The 18,963-nt window shown below is 35.5% G+C and overlaps 1 protein-coding gene across 11 annotated transcripts in view; it reads right to left on the reverse strand.

Moving 5' to 3' along the window:
- Positions 1-18,963, reverse strand: part of Klf12 (KLF transcription factor 12) — a 663,664-nt gene that overhangs the window by 292,337 nt on the left and 352,364 nt on the right. For 8 of the 11 annotated variants that reach the window (XR_015443733.1, XM_087193027.1, XM_087193026.1 and 5 more), the window contains one exon: positions 7,092-7,155. Coding sequence is in view for 7 of the 11 variants with exons in the window: in XM_087193027.1 (XP_087049153.1) it covers positions 7,092-7,124 (33 nt within the window). In the remaining 4 variants the exon portion in view is untranslated. Of the gene's footprint in view, positions 1-7,091; positions 7,156-9,011; positions 9,055-18,963 lie in introns of all 11 variants that reach the window. The other 3 variants (XM_087193030.1, XM_021258671.2, XM_004845252.3) reach the window with 1 other exon arrangement.

An 18,963-nucleotide genomic window follows, 5' to 3' on the forward strand; every position in this document is an offset into this window, starting at 1 on the left:
AACAAACATTTCTCAAAGAAGTAGAAATAGCAAATAAATACATGAAAAAATGTTCAACATCACTTGTCATTCGAGAGATGCAAATGAAAAAAATGCTGAAATTCCACCTCACAACAGAAAGAATGGCTGCTGTCATGAAATCCACCAATAACAAATGCTGGCGGGGCTGTGGGGAAAGAGGAACCCTGCTCCACTGCTGGTGGGAGTGTAGACTGGTGCAAGCACTGTGGAAATCAGTATGGAGATACCTCAAAGAACTAGGACTGGAAGTCCCATTTGACTCCACTATTCCACTGCTGGGTATCTTCCCCAAAGAATTAAAAGAATCATACCACAGTGATATATGTGCACCCATGTTCATAGCTACACAATTTGTGATAACTAAAACTCGGAAGCAGTCCAAATGCCCATAAACTGGAGATTGGATAAAGAAAATGTGATTTTTTAATAAAATGGAGTACTACTCAGCCATAAAATATGAGAAATTAGAGACATTTATTGCTAAATGGATGCACATTGAGGCTATATCCTTAAGTGAAATAAATAGGACACACGTGTGCAAATACCGAATAGTTTCTCTAGTGTGAGAAACTGAAAGTGTAAATAAGGACTAAAACGTACAATAGATAATGTGAAATAGGAAGAAAAGGGGCAAAGGGGAAGGGGAAGTGGGAGGGGTAGGGGAAAGGAAAGAAGGGAATGAAATTAATATGAGAAAATGAAAAGAATGGAAACAGTCTTTGTAAATCGGGAGGGATGAAAGGGTTGAAGGGAAGACAAGGGAAGGGGGAAAAATAAGAACAAAGAGAGATTATGTAAAGGTGCAAATTTCCAATGATGAATGTCGTTATATTGTATACCTAAAATGTACCAATGATTAGAATGAATAATTGATAGTGTGAAATAGGAAGAAAAGGTCCAAAGGGGTAATGGAAGTGGGAGGGGCAGGGGAAAGGAAAGAAGCGAAAGGAAAAATTATGAGAAATGGAAAAAACGGAAACTAAGTCTTTGTAAATAGGGCAGGGTGGAGGGGAGGAAGGAAGGGCTAAGAATGGGGAAAAAATAAGAACCAAGATACATCATGTAAAGGTATAAGTTCCCAATGAGAAATATAAATGTGTTGTATACCTAAAATGTACCAATAAAAGAATTTTTAAAAAATTAAGAATTTCGTTTTCTACAAGAGAAAGCCAGATGTATCTACTCCTAAGGAACAGAATGTTACAATTTTGAAATATCCAGTCAGACCCTTAATCAGAACCGGATATAGATGGAGGACAACCAGTGCCACTCTGCATAGCAGCATACTCCTTAGTAAGAGCAAAGAAAATACACAAATACTCCCGTGTGCAGCCAAATCTCCTAAAGCCAAATTGACTACACTCTAAACACAACTAACATGACTTAAATTTCAATTTTTTCAAATAGATGCTTCAATGAGTACCAATAAGTACCAGGCAATATGCTCGTTTTGAACTTTTTTTTTTTTTTTAAGATTGGGTCTTGCTATGTTACCCCAGCTAGTGTCAAGCTCCTCAGGTCAATTGATTTTCCTGTCTCAGCCTCCTGAGTAGCAAGGACTACAGGTTCCTGCCTGGAAAATATTTTTCTCATTTAACTTGCACAACAATTTTAAGGACTAGGCACTATTATTATCCTCCCAATCACAAAAGTGGTAACTGTGACATGGGAGCAAATTTAAACCTGGGCACCACCAAGAGCAACACCAACAGTAAGGTTCACAACCCTGTCTTTAATCACTACACTACAGTGAGTTCAATACTCTCTCTGTGGCCCCTAAGTGCCTTTAAAATCCACTGGAAACTTATAAAGTAAATTCAGGAGGGAAAAAAGTGAAAAATTCCATTTTTAGTGGTGGTGAAGTAGAAAAGTCACAAACTCAAACTGCTCATCAAAGTGTTCTGTCAAATTGTGTGACATGTGTGCCAGCCCAGGAGATGACACACACCTCCTCGGACCTGGAGCAGAACACAGAATTTCCTTAAAGTACAAATCACCGCTATGAAAGGCCTAGCCGGTGACCCTTGGATTAGCACAGACATCCGGCATAATCAAATAAATACCGATCAATAGCTCAGAAAGCAAAGAAGTTGGTGATAAAAGAGCAAACACAGACACAGCACGTTACAGGGCCTCCTTCATCAAGGAGGCCTACAGATGTGAGCAGGAAGGAAGACAGGAGCCCTTGTCTTAAGAGACTTCGCTGCACACCAGAAGTAAGTGAGACTTGGAAAACGGCATCTTTATTTACAAAGTAATAGAAATAACAAACCCCAACCAAAGATCTGGACATAGGCAACTTACACCCCAGGCCTTAGTGCCCCTGCTCACACTGTACTCTTGCAAATACTGTAAAGATGGGTAACCATCAGGGAGAAGCCACAGAGGCACTCTCTGTGAAAGCAGCAAATGTCAAAAGCAAGAGAGGAACGTAACCAAAAGGCCAGCGAAGAACAAACATCACAGGAGGAATTACCCAAGTGAACAGATTAAGAATTTAGACAAATCGGGCTGGGGATTTAGCTCAGTGGTTCTAGCGCCTGCCTTGTAAGCACAAGGTCCCTAGTTCGATCCCCGGCACCAAAAAAAAAGAATTTAGACAAATACCTCTAAGAAAACTTAAAAAAAAAACAAGTTGAAAGAAGTAAAAGTGTGAAGAAATACAGAGTTTTAAAGAATAAAAGAGAACTAGAAGACATGAAAATAAACTGGCAAAGCTATGAAATACAGAGATGAAAAGCCTCTTCAGAGACAAAAATATAAATGAGTGAAAACATAGTAAGAAAAAATGTTGAATGGGAAACAACATTAAGTGAAATAAAGATGAAAACCACAGGTCAGAAAATCAAAGAAAACCATTATATATATTTTCACAGTAAGGAAGAGAGTAAAACATAAAGCAGACTATAATTTTGAAAGCTTTTGACATTAAAACTAACTCTGCTTCTCAGAGGTCACAGGCAAGATTCAACAACATAAAAAGATGTGGAATGATAAAAACCAACACATAATCAATGAATTTACTGAACTTCTAGGTTAGTAAAAACAATCCTTGGACAAAAAAGCAAAACAAGAAGAGGAAAGATCAGTCTGCTTCAGCCTTCAGTGACACTGATGTTAGATGACAGTGATGCTATTTTTTTGATGCTTCTGAGTTATGACAAACAGGTTTGATAAGAATCAGAAAATAATGTTAATAACTTTCATTTTAAAGAATAGTAAAACAAGATTGGGAGAAAAAGAATTAGAAATGTCACTAATTATCCCATCTTTAATAGCAAAACTTAAAAGGTGCTGTTTAAAATCAAATTTAAACCAGGCAGAGTGGCACATTCATGTAATCCCAGCACTCTGGAAGGCTGAGACAGGAAGATTCCAAGTTCAAACCTAGCCTGGACAACTTAGCAAGACCCTTTCTCAAAATAAAAAATAAAAGGAGAGGCTGGGGGTGTGAATCAGTACAAAGGCTCTGGTTCAAACTCCAATCTCTCCTCCCTCCAAAAATAAAATAAATAAAATAAAATAAACTGTGTGACCAGAAAGCCCTAGAACTTTATGGAAAAGAAATTTAAAGTACTCACAACGAACACACCCATCACTCTGAAACAAACCCTTTTTTGTATAGAATGAAAGCACTCACAGAGGAGCTTGCTGTTGTCCTCTAGGTTTCCAAACACGAAAAGGAAAAATCACCCCACAATAACACTAATGGTTTAAGCAGCTGTTCATCAAATGCAGTCACAGAGCAAAAGTTTTTATGTGAACTCTGATAAGTAGGTCTAATGTAAATGCATGTGCAAGCTTTGAACATCTGCTCTAAGTCAACTGCTGAGAAGCACTGGGTAAACATATGAAATGGCTAGAAAATCAAGGAAGCAAAGAGCCAGGTCCACAAAAGGATACCACACTGACAGTAAGAACTGCTGAAATAAATTAAAGAGTATATATGCCAGATTTTATGCTGATGTTTTTGAGTGGGAAATGACGAAAGGCTGGATCTTTTCAGAATGCACTGAATGTTTCCTATTGGCATATGATAAACAGGCAAATTCATGTGGGATGAAATTGAGTAAAGGAACAAACTCAATGCTAACACATTTTTTAATGAAAGGGCAGATGAAGACCACTCCTAGAAGTAAGAGCCTTGCACTCAAAAGAAATTTTATAAAATCCCAAGTCAGCTATTTACATTAGAGAACCTAAGTAAAAAGGCACGACAGGATACTCTGTGGCTCTTGGCATGATTTTATCATCACTGGAAAGCTGGAAAGGTTCAGAATTGTTTAAGAGCCGTATTCAAGTCCTTTTTCAATTAAGTGGTCTGTGGCAAGTGTTTCCACAAATGACATTTTTAAAACTTCACATTAATACTGAGCTTGTTAATGTAGTTAAAATGCAGAAAACATAAATTTCAAACTATACAATTTTCTCTCTGAATCAGACTGTGAAAACTAACAGCAGCAGATTCAAACAGACTTAAAAATAAGCATCAACATACTTTTGGTTTTAAAGGATCTATAACTAAAAATATGGAAAAAATATGAAAAAGATAACCAGAAAAAATGTCAAGTGACAAACACAATAAATGAAGTACTCACTGTTCCTCCCCCCATAAGGACTTTTGAACCCATGAATAATCAACTATGAGGCATGATCATTAAAAATTAATCACATACAAAAATTAAAACCATTCAAAGAACAATGCAAGGGAAAAAAACTAGAATAATATTAAAATACAGTAGAACTCAACCAAAACAAAACTGAAAAGCACTTAAACATTTTTCCATATAACTTAAAAAAGCATCTCAAGCACCAACAAGACAGCAGAGGATGTGATTTGTTTCAGAAAGATCCCCAAAAACATTGAACAAACAGTGGTCTGGATACCAAGATGCATGATGTAAAGGTACAATTCCCAATGAGAAATGTAATTGTGTTGTATACCTAAAATGTACCAATAAAAGAATTTAACAAAAAAAAAAAACAGAAAAAAAAAACAGTGGTCTGGAAAAAAACCCCAGTTAGCTAATTTAGTTAATCAGTTAATTTTAGTTAGTTAATTTTTGTATGTGTGTGTTTGATAAAGTTATTTAAAGAGAAAAAAAATGAATCACATATAATGTAGTCAATCATTATATTCTCTATATTCTATGGGTAAGTAGTAATATGATTCTGTCATCATCTTCACTTGTCATTCTAAAATTAGTAACAGAGCAAGGACATTGCCAAAATTTATAAATTTATAAAGCTAACACCAATCCAGTCAATAAAAATTTAATGACAACTGAATGAAAACAGAGTAATACTATATCAACATCATACATAAGGAGAAAGCTAAAGATATTTCACACGATAATGAAGAATACTTTCATGTTTATATAAAGCAAAAAAATTAAATTTACTGCTTTTGTCTCACTAGTCTTAAGGAGTATATAATTTCTAACTTTACTGTATGGGTGGAATTATCAAAGATGTGCTAGAGCTAGCTCATATTCAGGTTTTAAATGCCACTTGTTAAATGTTAAGGATTCTCTCAAGCCAGTTGGTAAACTTCTGAAGCCAACCACAGTAGTAGTTACACCACAGGAATTGATAAGCACAACAAAAAATCAGGCCTTTCCCCATTCTCCTTCCCAAGAGAACCAGTTTATTTACATTACTGTTCCCCACACAAAAAAAGTACACAATACAAGTAGCTCTCACAAAGTAAATGAAACCACCCAGACAATATTGAGGTCGTGAGAAAGAAGACTTTCTATATCCCATGTCATAGCTTGTGTCTAGGTGTCCCCCCAAAAGCCTCATGTGGTCACAGGTGGGACTCTTGGGAGGTGGCTGGATCTAGGGTCTATGATGCTGGGATCAAGGATATGATCCTGGGATTGATTCATGGTGGGATGCTAGGATTAATGGCCTGGATAAGATAAGGGATAGAGAGGGTTGCTTGTCACTTGCTGCTTTGCTTCTTCCCTACCTTGTGATGCCCCTCTGGCATTCCACCCTGCCTTGGAGCCAGCCAACTATGGACTGAAACCTCTATGAACTGTGAGCCAAATAAACCTTCCCTCTTTTAACTTTGAGTATTAGGTATTTTGTCTCAGCAATGAGAAAAGTAACTAAGATACTCCTGCAAGTTTCCCTTATGCCAGCTCTGAATCAATCCTCCCTCTTTGAACACTTTTCATACACAAATACTACAATGGAAAAATTTTAGCAGTGAAGATGGAAGAAGGCACTTTTAAGGGGAAGACATAACCTGGAAAAATCATTTGTAAGTAACTGTGAAAGCTGGCTGGCAGGAAATGACATAGCATGCCATACATTTATTTGAAAGTAGCCACAGTAACTGGAGAAGGGAAACATGGTATTGTATGTATTATGTAACATATGAAGAGTTACGAGGCATCTATCTTTGAACCAGATCTGTTCAGTATTAAGCTATTTAACAGATAGTTTAATATACTGTAATTTCTTTAGTGTTACCTATGATTTTTACATTATAACCAGTATGAAGTGCAAGAAAAACTCAGATAACTACCACAAATAAAGCAATGCCCAGAATTTGATTTCTCTAAAATCCACAGGGTTTCCCCTCCACTACTTCACATTTGTGAGAAGCCACAGTAAAGCCTTTCATGGTGATCCTGCTTCTCCCCAGAAAGCTGACTGCAGGGGCAAAGAAGACCGCATTTGACAGAAATCAGCATCATACAGTGGTGGTTCCAGATTATGCTTGTGGGAACCGATGTACCTTAACAAAATCTGGCTGTTTGGAGGGGTCCTGGTGATCAGTTGTTATCAAGTGGTATTCAATTTTTTAATACTCATCTAAAAGTTAATTCTTAAAATACCAGTTGAGGTTCTGGAAAAGAATGACAGCTACACTTGCACAAAAATAGGTAGCTTCCCTATAAATGTCTTTATATTTAAGGGCTTAAAAAGAAAAATCATGGGAACAAAGATTAACCTCTATTTCATATTCAGTCAGACAAGGAAATGTTCTAATGGATTGCCTAAAAGTACTGTTCAAAATAGTAGTATTTTCAATGCAATTACAAAGCTTGACCAACCTTTATCGTTTTCCTCTTCATATGGATACTCATACATCCATTTGTTAAGAGAGTCACATTGATCCTATAAGAAAGGCACAGAAAAAGATAATAGTGAGAGTAAATTCTACAAGTTGATAATAAGTCTTTTAATGGGAAAAAGAGAAAAAAAACACATCTCAATCCTATATTTAAGCTCAGGAGCAGTGAAGCAACCCGCTAAAAAAAAATGGTTGAGGAGTATCTTTTGTTTATTTGCTCTGTCTTTGGGTTTTGTTTTGTGTGTGTTGAGACACAAGTCTCCCGATGTACCCGAGACTGACCTCAAACTCAGGCCAATCCTCCTGCCTCAGCACCCCAAGGAGTGCTAGGATTATAAGCATACACACCACACCTGGCTACCTAGTGCCATGTAAGCACAAACGGAGAAATGAGGGAACAGAGGAAGCAACAGCAGCTACGCCAATATCTTGAAAACAAGATGACAAAGATGAGTGGGAATCAAAGGGGACTGAGGGGTGCAACAGAGAAAGATGAGCAAAAAGGGCAAAATGCAGCTTCTGTGTGAATTTCTTGTATGAAAGAGAACTCACAAATATTCAAATTGGAGCACAATTTCATTATTCTTAGCAATTAAGAAATTTTAATGAAATGATCTTTTAAGGAGGAAATGAACATTTTTCTCTTTACAACTGATACAAATGTTCAAAGTAATTAAAACAAATTTCCATGACTCAATGTTGGCTAATACCAAAGTAACTTTTCCAATTTTTGAAAAATGATTAAAGTTTCCATGTTATTTCTTAAAAGTTAAATAAATAGAAATTAAAATGTTTATGTGATTTATAAAAGTTCCCACATCTCCAGGACTATTTAGATTTTACCAAATATAATTTACTATTACTGGATTGGAAAATTCTGATTACAATAAACCATTTGCCCCATTTGGATATACAGTATCTTAAGAGTCTATTTAGTTGCTCAGCATTATGTAACTGGCTTCAGAATTTCCATTTCATGAGGCTAATTTTCTTTGGCATTCAGTTGAGGCAGTTTATTAGGCACAGATTGATTTCTTTTTCTTGGGTTTGGAATTACACTCAAATGGGGCCACACCTTGGCATTCTTAGTAGCACCCATTCTGTCCCAATGCCTCTGCAAGGGAGCAAGGGGCCTGGCTTCCTGTGTATGTAGATCCATGCACAGGGACAAAACAAGAACTCACTCATGAAGCCCTCGAAATGCAGCCGAGATCACATTATCCACTGGATTGGCCTTTCATTTTATTTAAATTTTAATATTTTTCTCACTCTTACAAAAGATATCCCCTAATATGTATTGTAGTTTTTACTACTGCTACTAAAAATGCTACTAACAAAATCAAAAATGCAGTATTTACATATTAAAAGAACAGAAAAGAATTATTCTCTTAAAATTCAGAATATAATTGTTTTACATATGAAACCATAATATAATCATCTTCTGAAATCCTTAAAAGTCATCTAAAATTCTTGTGTTCTCACCAAACACATCTTGTCTTTTGTACTCTTCAAATTCTATCTAATCCAATCAGATCCTATACCTCAGAACAATGTACAAAGTACTTCAAAACCAGCTTCAATCTTATATTCTGCCTTTACACTTCACAATGTGATTCTCTGAATTTTTTCACATGCTAATATGTAGTTAGCCCTCCATATCCTCAGGCTCCACACCCATGAATTCAACCAAACACGGATCTGAAAAAATTCAAAGAAAAAAGTGCCATCTGTAAATGAACATGTACAGACTTTTTTCTTGCCATTTCCCTCTAAACAATAGAGTATAATGCCTATTTGTGTAATATTTATATGGTATAAGCAATTTAGAGATGGTTTTAAGCGCCCAGGAGATGTGTGTAAATTATAGATAAATACAATTCACATACTATAGGAGACTCACCATTCTCGACTTTGGTATCCAGGGGATTCCTGGATCCAACCCTCTGTAGATACAAAGGGACAAAAGTACCATGAGTATTTTCATTTTAAAAGGATTAATTCTCTGTCCAAAATTTTAATATTGCATTGCAGCAACACAACATTAATTACGCCCTCATTTTCGTCTAGTAATTTATGATTTTTACTATCAATAAGATAAATATTCTTCCACATGAATCCTCTGCCAATCTGGGTGATATCTGTGCAACCAGAAGAGATGCCTCCTCTGGACAGACACAGACAGCTCTAATCAGGAGGAGAAGGGAAGCCTAGTACTACACAGGTTCCAACCACCACTGATCCTCAGAGTCACCTCCATCCTACTCCATTGTTCTCAGCTGTACCAATACACTGTATAGCCCTATTAGAAGAAGGAAGACCACCAACACAGGGCTATTCTCATCTCTGCATCCCAATACATAGCAGAAGCCCTACAGTAGCAAATTTTAAGAGACCACCAAATGTTTAGGATGAAGGAATGAAGCTAATAACGAGAAACAAGAAAAACCAAATAAAGAAAACTCCCTTCTACATGAATGATGGAGATACATTTTACCTAAGTGATTTAGGCTTTATTTACATAATCTGTACTTTTAGGTTTATACACTTAAACATTAAATTATGTGAACAATAAATAACACAGTATTCCACATTTTTTGAGCATTTTAGTAATCAAAAAATATCCTGTTATCATTTGTTCTGAAAGTAGTTCAGTGAGTTCAGCACATGAACTACTTTAAGATCCACTTCATAATGGTAGAAGTTATCAGAGGTATATTTTATACCCTACATAACAAGGTAGGTAGTGTCAGGATCTTTTTAAAACTGCTATTTGAGTTCCAAGTTTTACTGCATGGCTCTTCATGGTTTATCTTACCAACTGGTCTTGTAATGACTGATAATTTGAATGTATACTTCTATACATTTTGAAGTCAGAGAAGGTCTGGCGTAATACTAGTTTTTGCTATCCATCAATTCAAAAGGCTAAGAGAGTGTTCAGAATCCATCACTTGCTCTTTAGTCCCCAACACCACCCTCTGAGGAGCACAAATGAAGGTAAGCAGACAAAGACAGTTTACAGTTGAGAAGATCTGTCCCTCCTCAAACCTCTAACAAGCACTGCCTATGAAATCTTAAACAGCTCATTCAACATCACTGAGTCCAATTCTCTTCACAGAATCAAGGATAATTCTTCTGTCTCCTCTGATTCTAACTTAAGTAACTTAACAATCTGTAAAATGATAAGTGCCATACACGGAGCAAATTGTCACTCCTTAGTCATGGCTGAGATATTTAATAGGGAACACAAAAAAAGATTTTCCTAAAAAGAGGGCACATGATAGTACAAAAAAATCTCTAATTTCATTCACACTAAAGGGCTTTTGGGTTTTTTCCCCAAACCTTTATAAAAACCAAACTATGATACAGGAAAACTACATATTTCCCCTAACGGTATCTCATCAATTTCTAAATTAAATTTGCTTTTTCCTATCAAATATGTAAATCTTCCCCCAAAGCACAAGTATTTTAAAGGCCAGTGTCCCCACCAAAACAATCATTACACATGGATATTGTACTCATTTTCCTGCTTTAAAGAGTATTTCCAATTGCCATTAGGTGCAGGCCAGCAAAAAATTAGGCAGTTATTTCAGTGTCAAAATGTGAGAAAGAAGAAAAGGCGTAAACTTACATCCTGGGAAAAATGTTAAATTTGCTTTAAAAAAAAAAATAGTGCTACCTGGAAACACGGGTTAACACTGGTATTTTAGGAAAGGGTGGAGAAATTCCAGTTACACCTGTTTCTCTTTAGCAGCTACAGGAACAGAGAATGATGTCCTAAAGACCTTACTTCATTTTCTCTTTTGAATCTTTTAAAAGTTTCTATACATGATCATCCATCTTCCTTTATAATTCAAAGAGAGTGCACTCTGGGCAACAGAAATGACCTTGGCCATAATGGGAGTGGATACAATCCATGTTAGCAAATAAGGAGTTACTCTGGAATAACTACTTCCATAGTAGAGACAGTATTCTGTAGTATCAGGTTGTTCACTCTCAACTACCTCAACAAATGATCTCTTAGGTTGTCAATCTTTAAAGGTTAGTGTTTCATACATTTAAATACCTCAAGACCAAAAGTAGGCTTTGTTGCTGGTGCCTCTGAAAAATCCCTTTATGGACACTTTAAATGGAGACTCAGAAACACATTTTGGATGTGTTCATAGACATCTGACTAGTCAAGGCATTCCACTCTCTGCCCAAAGGTAACGTAGTTGTTCTGTTTCAAGTAAATTGCATTCTGATGCTGATTCAGCAATCCCATTTGGAATACCATCTTTTAGATTCAGGTTTACAAATCACTACTTCATTAGTCGTGATTGTGTTTTCCAGTACTGATAAAAAAATTTTAAAAATCAAGTAATGAAGGTTTATATACATACTCAGTTCAATAACCATAACTTTAAAAGATGATGGAACTGAGATGCATACTTAGTGCATCTAAGTTTGGGATATTATATAAGAATGCCAAGTTTTCCTTGCTCTGAGTCTCAAGGTTCCTACCATGTGAGCTGATTTTTGTTTCATTTAAAGTTATTTCTGTTTTATCTGTCACAGTAAATTATCTTGGGAACTAAAAATATTTGAAGGCTACTCTAAATATTTCTGGAGATAAATGCAAATCTAAAAGCTATGTTTTCACAGCTATTTTGACTTAAAGTGAAGGAAATCTAAAGATATAAAGCAGAATGCCTGTTGCTAGGTGACAGGTAATACGGACTGTATCTCCTCTAAATTTGTACATCACAACACACCTTGCTACTGAAAAACAAAAACAGATTTCCACTGAACACATGTCATTCTGCACAGAGATTTTTTTTAACATAGGCCATAAGGAATTAGAAAACCCTATGTAAAGACAGACACCTCTAACAATAGTAGAGGACAGTACTTTACTTTGTATTTAGGTACAAATGTTCTATATTCTAAATCAAAAAAACTTCAATGTAGATGATTTCCTAGACATAATTTGTAATTGCATACCTACTTTCTAATATACTATCCCTTTTTCTGAACAAAAGTCCATGAACAAACTTCTACCTACTCTCCTTTGGCTCAACAAGGAAAGGCAGGTGGCAATACAGAAATTTCAGAAGGCCATTAGACCCAAAATTTCAGGATCTCACATGAATGAATGGCATGCTCCCACCACATGTGAGACCAGCATCACAAAAAAGGTCCAGATATGAAACCCAGACAGAATGAAAACAAACTTTAACAACTGGGGGCAAGGTGGTTACTTTATTATCCTTAGAGTTTTTGTTTGTTTTCCAGTACCAGGGACTGAACTCAGGACCTTGCAATTGCGAGGCAGAGCAGTGCCACTGAGCTAAATCCCCAGCCCTAAGGTGGTTACTTTATAAATGTCCCTTTCCCTCCTTTGTTAAATGTGCACCATATATACCTCCTTTCTATTTTAAGTAAGAATACTGAAAATGAGAATGTCATAATGTGAACACTAGACTTTCTGGTCCATATTAGGTATTTAATACATGTCAGTCCCATTCTATTTATAATCAAGTAAACAAATTCCACTTTCCACTTAAAACTTTCCTGAGAACTAAAGGGAAATTCTGACCTACCTTAGACAAAGTTCCACTTCCAGAATATGACCTTCTACTATGATAGTGTGTTTCTTATGGGAAAGCCCTGGGCATATAGAAGAACTAATATCTCTACACTATAATCTCATAGTATGGTCTTTATAATTCATTTATTAAATAAACTCAAAGATACAACAGCTAATTGAATTAGAAGAAAAGTAAGTCAAAGGTTATTAATAACCCATATTCAATAATGTTCTCCATAAAATTATAATGGCATATAAATCCATCGAAATTTTTCCACTTGTAAAGTATCCTTCCCTACTTCCAGTTTTATGTTTCCTTGAAATTGTGCTTACATGTAGGAATTCTTCACTATTAGGAAAAAAAGCCAGTAATAATAAAGACAAAAAACTAGGAATTAAGGTCCCACTAGGAATAAAGTCTGCCTGGAAGCTTGAGTAGTCATTTAAGAACAGAGTTGGCTGAATAAACAGCCCATTTTCAAAGGGAGGAGGTAAAGAGCACACTGACATGGAAATTACTCCTTTAATCTGTTTTCAGCTTCTATTCCATTACATGGAATCATTCTGTGCACCCAGAGAACAAATAAACCTTTAAAGGAAAATAACCATACCAAATGAATTAAGCATTTCTTTTATATACATTGTACTCAATAAAACAGTTTGAAAAGTAATTTATGCTATGCTTATATTCAAGTATAATTGCCATTTTATCAGGACTGCATAGTCAAAACTATGATTTTTACTGTGAAGGATTGACAAGATGAGTAAATTTTGCCTTTGTGTGAATGACGTTGTAGGAGAATACAAGCATTTGCCGTTTGTACTTGTATATAAGTGCATGGGTACTACAACATGTACTACTACATTCTGCCAATAAAAATATGGCAACACACACAAGTTCCCAATGTCAGATGAAGAGCACTGAAATACTTCCCTTAATCCTAATCTATCAAAAAGTGTTTTTAACCATCATGATAAAGATGTTAAAATCTTTGGTGTGTTTAAGAGGTGATGAGAGTGAGAACAGAATGAGCAACTATGGATTAATCTCCCATTTGTTTTTTGATACTATAAATAAGTATGATTCTGGGATTTATGCATAAAAAGGGAAAAAATTTTAAGAGAAAATAATCATAAACACATATTTCATACCCATTAAAAATGCTAGTTCACTCACTAATAGTTTATCCAGTACTTTAATGGGTGTTGTCTCAGCATAGCTAGACACAATGAATTAAGTGGCATCTAAAACTTTATACATTAAAGATCTATGATATAATGTAAAAAATAACTCACCTTATTCAAAATACAGTATACATATTTGGCTTTCCTATTAATTATTTCTTTGTATGCTTAATCTGACAATGCTAAGATAAATCCAATTCAAATTCACAGTAAACAATTTGGTTAGAGAATAAATTTATTTTCTAGTCCATCACAACAATAGTTGATTAAAATATGTTGTTTTTGTCCTTTTTGAATTAATTCACGTGAAATACAGCAAATATTTATTAAATTATGGGGAAAACATTTCATCAAACTGTAAAACCTGAATAGAAAAACAAATGGCACAAGCTTAATTATGGTTGACATTTAAATGAAATTTGCATTCTCAAAATATTTAGCAATAGCTAGAAAGTATCAGACAAAGTATTTTTAGGATACTTTTATGTTCAGTCTCTTCACACATCTGAATCCAAAGAAGTTTTAATGAAGGTAGATTTTACAACATAGTTTGAAAGATGGCTCAAAGAACTAAATAATTTGTTTTACTGACATTTTGATACAGAAAAAGAGGATTTATTTTGATATTTTTAATGAATATCTTATGGTCTACTGAGTGCCTTACTGAATGATAGTTTTGACTGGCTGAAATCATTCCTCCAGTCTGTGCATTTAAACGTCATTATCTTTGTCTTATGTAGCTCAAAATCTAGCCCATAACCCAAAGCTGGCTATCTTAATAAATGCACTTTCCTAATCAATTACTCTTTCTTAATGATGAGAAAATTAATAGACTGTCAAATGGATTGCTTAAATATGCTTCTTTTGTAACTAACACTACAAAAATCTAAATAGTACTTTATGAGAATGAGAAGCAATTTATTGTTTATAAGACCCAAGAGACTCCCTTAAAAACTGACAAATACTGAAATTAGACAAAACAATGCAAATATACTCTAGCAACTGATAGGACATGATTAGAGTCATTAATCTGTAACTATGCTATGTACTAGATGGTAAATATATTCTGTTATTAATTTATGTCATCAATCACCTATATCCCAGGGACCAAGGACATGAAGAATGATATGCCAAAGTACCTGCTTTAAAGATTATAGTCAACAAAAATGAGCCAAATAAAAGTAAAATAACTAACAATGTCACAAAACAACTTTTCAGTGATTATTATGTTTAATACTGACTAGGTACTCTTATGTAGATCACTCAATTAAATCATGTGTAAAACATAGCTATTACAGCTGTAATAGATTTTCATACTTCACAATGAAAATAACTGATTCAAGTCAATTTTTCATCACCCTTATCAAGATGCCATCCTTACTAACATCATAGGAGTAGTGCTAAAAACACGCATACAAACACAAACACGAGTATTCTTTGAAGTAACACATTTAAACTAGCCACCCTTTCCCACAAAAAGAGGAACTCTAATACAGATTTGTTTCGAGTAAATAATAAAAAACAATTCTAAAAGTCCAACCTCCAGAGTTGCAGGCGTACAGCTGCTTTACAATGTAAAGGGATTCACACTATTATGCTAAAATTGGGAACTCTGAAGATGAAATTTCTATGAAAATCCAACTTAAAAATTTTTATTAACTATGTTGTACTCTAAATAATTCTTAATATTCTAACTTCTCTGATCATAACAGATCAAATATTTTGGATTATCTATTATCACATATGAATCAATGAAAATATGCTCCCACTGGGGTACGTGCATGTGTACACAAACACAGCTCAGCACTGGTGAAAAGCTGAGCAGAGATAAATTCCTGAAGAGTCTGGAATTTATGTAAGTTTATCTTTTGTTACAAAAACACTTCCAAAAATAAAACTATTTCAAAAAAAAATAGTGTAGCAGTCAAAGAGTGTCAAAAGCATTTTAAAAAATAATCTCAAAACAAATATTGTAAAATTATTTTCCATTAACTATTAATATAACAGGGTGACCATAATCTGTAACAATTTATATATTTAAAAATAACTAGACCAGTTGAAAGATATCACTAGTTAGACTGGGACTGTGTCCACCAAGGGTTCACATTGGAGGCTTGGTCCTCCACATGGTGAAGGTGGGGGGGCAGTGGAACTTTGTGAGATGCAGTCTCATGCAATGTGACAGGCTCACTGGAGAGGTTGCCCTTGGAAGAAATAATACAGTCTTCATGGGACTCTTGTTAGAAAGAAGATGTCGCAACAGAGCAAGTCTGGTCCATCCCACTCTCCGTGGTCTCCCATCTCATCTGGCTGTGTGATCTCTCCTTGTACATGTCCCCTCCAGGAGCCATCTGCCAGGATGTAGCCAACAGGAGGCCTAACCACAGCTGACCATATGTCAGCACCATGTTCTTGAGCCTCCGAAACTGTGAGCCAAATAAAACTCTTTTCCTTACAAATTAGCCAGTCTCAGGAATTTTCTTATAGCAACAGAAAACTAACTTCTCAGAACACAGAAATTAGAAAAACATGAAGAGATGGAATGATAATGATTCCAACTTAATCATTACCCATTGTGCACATGTATTACAATTATCAAATCTACAATTATGTATGAAGTTAATAAAAACTGTCCAACCACAGGCTTACAAACCTATGTGAAGATCTATATATATGTATAACTATTAATATCAAGTTTGGGCCTGTAAGTTTAAAAGAAAGACAATTTCTACCTTTGGGGGGGAGGGCTTAAGACAGAGTCTCACTGTGTATTCCAAGCTGGCCTTGAACTCACTACGTAGCCCAGGCAGGCCTCCAACTCACAGTGATCTTCCCGCCTTGCCCTCCTGAGTGCTAAGATTACATCATGCCAGGCTTCTACCCTAATTTTCAAGAAACATTCATAAGTGAAATAATTTGATCAATATGTTTTTATATATTAGTTTAAATATACTACCATTTGAAAGACACCAGGTTTTAAAAGAATGCTTCAAATTCTCTAGCTTTATTCCTGAAGATGGCTAGTTACATCCTGGGAACTAAAGAGAAGGAAAATTGTGAGCCAAAGAACTAAACTCAAATCGTTCTCTGCGTGGATTGCTGTTAATTTTCAGTAATAAAAGTAGCAGAGGTAACAGTGGTCCTAGCACCAGCAAATACTTAACACAAATTTAATAGGTGATAGTACTATTCCAACCGCTTTATCATATATTAACTTGTGTTATTCCTTACAGCTTTGTGAGGTGGATGTAATTATTGTTCTTAATTTGTAGATGTGAAAATACAAGTAACTGGCCTAATAAGCAGCAAAATCAAGATTTTTAGAACCCAGCAACATAGGATGAAAACAGCTGCACTTCAATCCAAGAGAAACAAGCGGATGCCAACTTCCTAGTAATCAGGAGCACAGCTATCAAATATATGCATGAATCTGTTGTGCAACTTCAGTGTGAAAAGAGCATCAAAACAGAATCCAAATGAACACAAGAGCAAGGTGTATACTATTTGGAGCTCATTTTAGATAGCAATTTTGCCCAAAAGCATCTGAACTTTAGGCTAGTTCTACTTTACACACAGTTATAGACCTGTTTCTGTCCCTCCTCAGATGTATGATCAGAGTTCAAATCTACACTGGCCCCACCCCCACTTCCAAATGACTGCTGTTTACATTGAATATGTACCTGAAAATTCAGTTTCAATAACCTCTCTTATTCTTATCTCTGTTCTCTCTAATCATGACCGTTATATATTTTTTGAAAATCCTATTGCCCTGAAAAGGAGTGTCTTTCAAGACTGTCCTTAATTTCAGATGTGCTTTCTCTGTGTTCCATCTCTTTGGCAATTCAAGTACCACAGTCTCAGTTATTAACCTCCATAAGTAGCTTCCAAATCAACATAAATACACCAAATTTCCCATTGTAACCAGAGTCTACTATTTCTCTACTTAGCTATCATTAAATAATCCAACATACATTTATCACCTTCTGACCATTTGTCTGGTACTGTGACAGACACAAGACCTAGAGCCATGATTTCTCCCCTACACACAACCAGCCCATCACCCTCTGGGCTAGACAATGCCACATGCAAGAAGCCAAAACTGAAGCCAGTATTTTTCTCTCAAGGAAAATCCTATTCCCAGTTTCCCACTTCAGTCTGTGAAGCCATCAACAACCAATCAATGGAAGATTACAACTTTGGCTCAATTTTAACTTTTTTTTTTTTTAACCATCATATAACAAAAATCCTAGTGCTTACTCCTTCAAAAACCGTTCAGACTTTTTTCTGCAATTTTCCTCCACCATCTTATCTCTTTTAGGACCTCATTTAACAATCCAGAGGGCTGGGGATTTAGCTCAGTGGTTCCACCGCCTGCCGGCCTTGCAAGCACAAGGTCAAGTTCGATTCCCGGTACCAAAAAATAAACAAATAAAAAAAAAAACCAATCTAGATTAGTGTTAGTCTATGCTCTTTTCAATGTACATGAAAAACCAAGCTGATATTTAAAATAACATGTTATTCTTGATCTCAAGAACTTATTATTTCCTTCCAATTAACTTCAACTTCTTTTGACTTTCATGAAGTTTCCTAGAGGTTTCCTCTCCCTTATGGGAGAGGTTTCATCTCGGCTTCCAGCCTAATTTCTCCCACACTACATGCCCTCAAAGAGCCACAAAAAAGCAGTAAGTAAAATCAACACTGTCATTTTTAAAATCAATAAATCAGTAAACCTTAAAATCTAGAAATAAAACAGAGCAACCATTAGTTATCTAGGCATGTTGACATACAGACTTATAATCCCAGCACTTGAGAGGCTGAGGCAGGAGAACTGCCTCGAGGCCAGCCTGGGCTACACAATGAGTTTAAGACCAACCTGAACGATATAGCAAGACCTCGTCTCAAAAAAAAGGGAAAAACAAGCAAGGCATTTTCAGTAAATGATGCTTGGTCAACTGAATACCTTATGGGGAAAAAAAAGTAAATTTTAACCCTTATCTCTCACAGCAGCACACAAAAATCTATTTCAGATGTACATGGATATAACATGAAAGTTAAGTCAAAGTTTCTAGAAAAATAAAGGAGACTATCTCCATAATCTCAT

Source organism: Heterocephalus glaber, unplaced genomic scaffold (assembly GCF_053883595.1).
Source record: "Heterocephalus glaber isolate CG9 unplaced genomic scaffold, H.glaber_assembly_v1.0 deba00001577, whole genome shotgun sequence".
NCBI lineage: Eukaryota > Metazoa > Chordata > Mammalia > Rodentia > Bathyergidae > Heterocephalus > Heterocephalus glaber.